The sequence below is a fragment of the Vigna radiata genome, chromosome 5 (assembly GCF_000741045.1).
Source record: "Vigna radiata var. radiata cultivar VC1973A chromosome 5, Vradiata_ver6, whole genome shotgun sequence".
Lineage (NCBI taxonomy): Eukaryota > Viridiplantae > Streptophyta > Magnoliopsida > Fabales > Fabaceae > Vigna > Vigna radiata.
The window spans coordinates 3226078-3233742 of NC_028355.1; the positions used below are offsets into that span (position 1 = coordinate 3226078).

The 7665-nt window shown below is 37.6% G+C and overlaps 1 protein-coding gene across 2 annotated transcripts; it reads right to left on the minus strand.

Moving 5' to 3' along the window:
* Positions 1 to 161: 161 nt before the first annotated feature.
* On the minus strand, positions 162 to 4595 carry LOC106762349 (protein SMAX1-LIKE 4). 2 transcript variants are annotated; one of them, XM_014646217.2, is made up of 3 exons: positions 2992 to 4595; positions 2174 to 2384; positions 162 to 1878 (listed from the first exon to the last, which is right to left on the minus strand). In XM_014646217.2, the coding sequence occupies exons 1-3, from the start codon at positions 4272 to 4274 to the stop codon at positions 259 to 261; spliced, it is 3114 nt and encodes a 1037-aa protein (XP_014501703.1). In that variant the 5' UTR covers positions 4275 to 4595; the 3' UTR covers positions 162 to 258. The 2 variants fall into 2 exon arrangements, with proteins under 2 accessions (XP_014501703.1, XP_014501704.1); XM_014646218.2 differs by having other exon boundaries at positions 162 to 1836; positions 2992 to 4588.
* Between the last annotated feature and the right edge of the window lie 3070 nt (positions 4596 to 7665).

Consider the following 7665-nt stretch of genomic DNA (forward strand, 5'->3'; position numbering starts at 1 on the left):
GGATGAATAAAAGTACAAGACCATAGGATTCTCGGATTCTCAGATTGAAGATGAATGAAAAAAAGTCCTAAAAGGGTATTTATAATTGTCTTAAAAGTAGTTTTGATGATGGTTTTTTGTCTGTTATTAATACTGCATAAACATGAAAAGGAAGAAAGGTGTTTGATAACAGAAGAAAAAACAAACACATTCTATAATGAAAATTAGCGGTTACACAAAGGCATTTTACAAACCCCCCTCCAAACTATCCAAAGTCAGTTAATCCATGAAGTAGTTAACTTGGAGATTCTTGGGCAAACATGAACCCATGAATCCATTATCCCATTTGCTATCACCTTTACCATCCCAACAAAGTGTAAAACCTATACCCCCCTCCACCCCACCAAAGTTAACTGTCTGTAAACTGCTTTGAAAAATGTCTTTCAGCCATTTCTCAAACATGCTGTTAGTAAAATTTCCACACCCCACACCAATTTCTTCTATCACCCTCTCCTCTACAGTAAATTTCTTTCCATAAACCTCCTCAAACCACTCTTTCATCTTTGACACCAACATCTCTCCCACCTCCCTTTCACTCTCTGCACTTTCATTCAACTCAAACCTGTTCTCAATCGACTCAAGAACCCCATTCCAGCTCAATGGATCTGCCACAGTTTCCCTTGTCAAATCACTTGAAATTGGACTGCTTCCACCTGTTTTCTCTTCCCCATTTTCATCCCCCTCTTCATCAGCTTTCATGTTCAGGTCAAGATTGTTGAAGCTTGAATGCCGACTAAACACTTTCCTACCCTCCACCCTTCGATTCTTAACCTTGGAAAACAAATCCAGCACTTCACCCTTTCTCTTCTCACCCGAACAAGGTGATGATGATGAAGACTCCAAACCACCCTTCGTTTCACTTATCTTCAGCACCAACTTCATCACTGACTCCTTATTGTTCTGCTCTCCATTTCCCCTTGTGTCACCATTGGTTAGTATGAATATTGCACGCCCTGAACTCTCCTCAGTCCTACTTAAACTTCCAAAGTTTCCACTTTCAAACCCATCTGCAAGAAACTTCCTGAACTGGGCATCGGCAAAATCCAAATTTTCTATCAGAATCACAAGCTTCTCCTGGCTTTTCAAGGCTCCAGCCACCCTTTCAGCAAATGGGGTCGCTGAATTTTTCAGCATGTCCAAGTGAAGGAGCACATCAACTGAGCCAAACACCGATTCTGCAATCGCACGTGCCAACCTTGTTTTCCCAACAGAGTCAGTTCCTTGCAACAACAACCAAGTAGTAGCACTCTGCTTTGCAGATTTGGAATCAACCAATGCCTCGGCTATGGAAGGAACTGTCTCAGATTGCCATGGCACATTCTCCTGCAACAGTTTACAAATATGAGCTCGTCGCAGTGTTCTATCAGTAGTTATGATATTTTCCACCGTTTGCCCTGAACCACCGAATGTTGAATTTCCAAGAGCAAGAGTAATCTTTACTTCGTTACTATTACCTTCCATGCCCTTGAGAGAATCCAAGGCTGTGGATGGCTTTCTCTGAGTCACATCACTGAAATTGAACTCAATGGTGCATGATTGTTGGCGCCGAAACCGAGGGACAATGTTGGAGCTATAAGCCGGTTTGGCTGGTGAATCAGCGAAAGATATTGAACTTGAATCTGTGAAGACACTTCCCTGGTTTGGCCACCAGGGATATGATGAATTGTAAGGGTAGATCTTCGCATTTGAACTCTGATTGCCGTGTAAAATGTTGCTCCAATGGTTATCAGACTGTTTGCTCTGGTGCAGACAGTGGCATAGTCTGTTCCATTTTCTTTTCAACTGACGCAACTCATCCTGAAAACATTCAATTTCTTCATGAGCCATTTTCTCAACCAACTGAAACAAGAATAAATAGCATGATTTCACTGAATCACGATCTCACATACAAGAGTCTGAATGATGATTTCTGATTCTACTTCTTTATAAATAATTTATTGATAAATTTATAACGTGAATATGTTAGAATACTTCCGAAAAATGTGTAATTTGTTATCATATTTTGCAACTAATAGATTAATTGAAAAAGTATGAATTAATAGTTTTGTTATAAATGATTAAGATTAAAACACAAGATTCGAAATTTTTAAGAAGAGAACATTTTTTTCTTTTTAAATCTTAAGCCTTTTGCTACCTTTTGATGGGCTGCAGTGGTATGAGACTGAAGCCATGAAGGTAACAGTTTCTTCTGGTCTGGTTTGAACAACTGAGCTTCCTTTTCATAATTGGAGGCACATTCTTCACAGCAGTTGAGTTTATCCTGCTCCTCCTTGCTGTTACTGAAGAGCTTTGTTTCCAGCATATGAGATGGATTCTGGGAGATTGTCATCTTTGAATCGTGAACACTGAAATTAGTACAGAAGATTCAATGAACATTCAACAATAGTAACCAAAGTAGACACTTTTGGGATTTGAATATATTCTGTATCAGAAGCTAGCTTGTGTACTTTTTAATATTCTTGTAACATTTTTTTTTATCACGTTCTTGCTACCTTCCAAAAGGTTACTGTAAATCATGTTTGAGAAACTGAAATGTTTGCAATAAGGAAAATATATATAATATGAAACCATCTCTTTCTTCTTTCTTTTCCTTTTGGTAAAGTATGTATGGTTCCTTCTACACAACATCATGTGAATCCGTAATGTCTAAGAGGTTCTATGTATACTGACAAAACAAAGTGAAGCAGAAAGGCACTGCTTCACGTCTACCTTACCAACCAACCATGCTTTTGACAGTGGCTTCTGGCATAGTCCAGAGACCGTACGTACTTAGCAACCAAATGCAAAACCAATTAAACTCTGAAATTAAGGAATGATCATCACTGAATAACTTTTATATTGCATACTCAATTTTCCTTAACTTTCTTATGGGCTAGGTTGTAGGTTGTTAAGAAAATATTAATTAGTTTTTGGAATTAAAATCATGAAAGTGATTAAGCAAGAGAAAATTACCTGGAAGCATGGAGACTCAAGCCAAGTCCACCTGATGGAACAGGAATAGCTTGAAGAGCCCATTGAGTCTCAAGAGGGGGTTGCTTCATTTGGCACCTCATGTATGTTTGATAACTTGCTGTGGCCACAAGCCATACCTTTGTGTTGGAATCACAAAACAACTTCCCTATTTCAGCAAGTAGATGATTAACTGGGTTATAGCCAAAGACTTCTCCTTCATCCTTTTCACTAGAAGTTGGTGCTTCTACAGTCCACTTGAGGTCTCCAACATAGAAAATGGCTCCTCCTCCTGATGCAACAGAATCAACCTTCCTCTTCAGTGCTGAGAGACTCATCTCCACTTCTTCCCTTTTCATGAACCTCAGAGAAACCGGTGCAAGCTGAAACTTGATGAAATGTGTTGACTTCAACTCATCAGGGACATCTCCTCTTTCCAACTTCCCCATCAGCTCTCCCACAAGGCCTTCAGTGAGTGCCACCGAGTCACCAACTATCACAGTGTTCCTCTTCTTCTTCCTCAAGAGGACATCAAGAACAACCTTGATATCCTCCTTGGAAGAGGGTGGTGGTGGTGGTGGTGACTCGGTGATGGGAAACACGGAGGCCTTCTTCTGTGGAGAGAACAGAAATGGAGAACTGAACTCAGAAGAAGTGTAGGCAGACAAGAAATGGTTCTGCCTGAAGGCAGTGGCTGTGGTGTTCTCACTGGGAGAAGGAGAGCAAGGAGAAGAGAAAACACCGCCAGAAGTGTTGTAACACTGGAAAACAGAAGGTGTGGAAGAAGTATCCTCTATGTTGCTCTTAACAGCAGTGCTAGAGAAACCAGCCTCTCTCATAACCCTGCTAACACTAGGGTCATCAAGGATAGATATAATGAGCTGTTCAAGCTCGACCTTGATGGTGAGAAGTGGCTGCTGCTGCTGCTGCTCAATGCAGCCTCTTCTCTGGTGAGCCTGAGCTCTCTTGAGTGCAGCAATGAGAGCATTGGAGAGAGAAGGCTGTGTGTGGAGCAAAGGGCCAGGTGTTGTTGGGAGCCTGTTGAGGGCGACATTGAAGCAAAGCTCAAGAGCTCTGCACTGAAGAGGGTGAGATGTTTGGTGTGGCTGAGATTTGAGACAAGCCCTTCTCAAGGAACTGGCTCTTAGACTGAGCAAAGTAGCAGCCACATGCAGAGGGGTGACCTGTGCATGGCCCCTTCTGCGTGCCAACCCAAGAGAGTGCTTCAACACTGAAGCAGCCTCCGCTGTGAGGGTCTGTTGCAATGTACAAGCTCCTGAGCGCATCACTTGAATAAAACCCCACCCCCCACACCACCCCCTTTTTGTCAAAACCTTTTCTTCTTCACAACCACACTGCTTCCCTTTCTCTTCTCTTTCTCTTTCTCTTTCTCTCCACCAACACCCCTCCTTTCTGTTTTTGCCTAACAAAAAACCTACTACCTCCTCTTCTTCTCAGAGGAACCTTCAACCAACTCAAACCTACTTCTCAAATATCACACTGAATGAGAGCAACTAGTTAAGCTTTAGAAACACCAGTCTAGGCCTCCCTGCTTCTTTATAGTAGTATACTTCTTCTCACTCATTATTTATTCTNTTATATTTTCTATTTTCCTTTTTCTTTTGCTTAATTCTCTTTCGGTTTTAGCTTAAAGCAGCAGCTTTTTCTTAGCTTTTTATTTCCACTTCATTCCTCTTTCTCTCTCCGGTTTACAGTTATAAGTGCAGTCCATNTATAATCTAAATGTCTTATTCATGTAATTAATGAGGTCTTTTCTCTCTTATTCTTAATTGGAATGTCGGATTCGTAACAGTACCCTCATAAAATTACCATTAGCCCAATGCACATATAGTGTTGCTGAATTTGAGCTGNATATAAAGGGTGAAAAGCTGTAGAGTGCAGTCATCTGCTATAGCTGCAACAGCAATATGCATGCATGTTGATCATATTACAAAGGGGTAGAGAAACTATTTGATTCCATTGATTAATTAGATGATAATATACTTAAAAAAATGAGAAAAAGAAAAAACTAACATGTTCTTTCTTGTGCAATGTGTAGTTTTTGCGCAAATGAGGTTGCGTAAGAAACTAGAGAGTACAACACAACAACAGGGACCCACAATTCAAAATTCTTACTTGGAGTCACAAAGCTTTTCCTCCTTCCACATCATCCTTTGAATAGCCAGACAACCCCAGCAGAAATTCAAAAAAAGTACTAAAGGAGAAAGTTAGGAAGGTGAAAAGAGATGAAAACTGAACAAAAAAAAGTTATACAACATTTATAATTCATATTTCATATACTTCTTTTTATCATGTTAACCATTTTGTTTTCTGATATAATATATGCAGTTGTTACACAAATCTGCAGTATATTTCATTATATAAACTTTTTTTCTGTCATTTATATATGAATATGTAAAGTTAGAATTTGATTGAGCATATTGTGAAAAGAGATAGTTAGTAAAATAAAAGAAGCACTCTCTCTCTCTTCACGCCAATCCTCGTAGAGAGACAGCATTTTATTCCCCAAGTACCCGAAAAGCAACTCTCTGTCTGCTATCCTTCACAGCATTATTGGATCTTTTTCAGTCTCTCTCCTCTCTCTCCTCTTGCAGACTGCAATCACCTTTTTCTATTAATCTCATCTAATTTCCAACAACCCACTTAAAAAAACCTTTTGTGTTACCAAAAAAAGGAAGCAGAACTGAAATATACTGTTATAATGCATACTCATTTGTGTTCCCATTTCGTTTATACAAACACTGAGGCCTCATTTGTTTTTTCTTGGAAGCCAGAAAACATTTCTGTAAGAGTTTTATTATCAACTTTCAGCTATATATGTTACTTTTTTGACTACTTTCATAACATGTTTTTACCCTTTAACATTGCTTCAGCATTATGCATCATTTACTATTTTCTTTAACCGTATATTATCCTCATCTCTTGCTTTTCTTCACTCTTTTTTTTTGGGGTCTGAGAAAGATTATTTTTTTATCCTCCTTATTATAGATTCTCGTCGAGATGCATGAAAGGTAACCAGGATCTCTTGATATCTTCAAATACCACAAACCATGTGTATAATTGTACTTAATTAAGTTTCATTAGTGTTATAATTAAGTTCTAATTTTATGTATATGCAGATAACTTTTGTTTTATTAGAATGTATATATGTAATTAGCTTACTCCAATGTCTAAAACCAAACTTTGTAATTAAATTAAAGGAAGAAAGTGAAACCAATGACACATATTTCTTCCTGAATGGCATTAATTAAAAACTTGTTTATCTGTACTCATATACACTTAATATGAAGTTTTACCACGAAAAATAGTAATTAGTATAAGAACGATTAGACAGTTCTTTGACCAGCTGAATTATATAAGGAAAGCATATATGGGTCCTCACGTAGTCACATTAATCTGACCTTGCAAGATTCGAAGCATGATCAGAATTTGATCATTATACAACTTTACTTTTAAACTTAGCACTTTTTTAAGAGAAAATGGGAAGATAAAAATTAACTCATGTGGAGAGAGCTTGATTTTGGAAGTATATATATAGCGTGGATTCCAAGGTTAGGATCTGTTTAAGGTATATTTGAAGAATTAAAAGTAACTAAAGGAGAGAAAAAAAAAATATAGAATAATCATATATTCTGATTATGCAACTTTCTTATAGCCCAGTACATTAAAAGAGCCAAAAAAGAATCTGCTACTTAATTAATGCCTTATGTAACAAAGGAAGTGCTTCGGTTGAAAGGGTGTGGAAAGAACACTCAAACTATACTAAAGCTATCAAACAAAAGAAGTACCATAGGGATGATTGAACAGAGAATATTAATTCTAAAAAGGTATTATATATCAGAAGAAATACATGCACTCAGCAGTTAGCAGTGACGTTTAAACTTTTGAGATCAAGTAAAATTAAATAGGCCCCCTTTTGCAGTGAAATTCACTGAAACAGAATATGTATATTACTTTTTAAAAAGCTTATTTATCACCTAATTAACACGCCCTTTTGAGTTTAATGTCTGTTGTCGTTTTTACACTTCTCTCATGATTGAATGGTGCATATATATGTATGATCAGATAGCTTACAGTGAAAAGATGAAAAGCTAAAACAAATGAGATATATATCATAAGATGTGATGAGGTGGGGGCATGCATGTTTGTTCTTTGAGCACTCTTTTTATCCTTTTTCTATAATTCAAAATGAAGCACCCTAAGTAGATATATAATCAGAGGCTGGCTCATTTTGGGGTCATCAACCCTTTAAAAAGGATGTGGTTTTTGATTGGAAGGATGTACCCAAATCATTGGAACATTATATTTCAAAGTTTGAAAAGTGGTGAAGACAATAGCATTTCTCTACTTAGAAGAAAAGGATCCCTTTATGCATGCATTGATTGTTTGTGAAAATGTGCAGTTTTTTTTTTCATTGTGATGATCTCATGAATCCTGCTACATCCATCGACTGGTTCAAATGATTTGGTTAGCATATTCCCTAACAAATTTTCAACAAAAGAAGGAAAGTGAAAATTCTGAGCCTTCATTAACTCAGACAGAACAGGCCCACACTTACGTAACAAAACATGTTTTACTTCAACAGATATGCTCAAGACAAATTTGAAGTGCTTCATTTCAATCACAACCTTGGATTAAAACAAAAAATTCCCAACT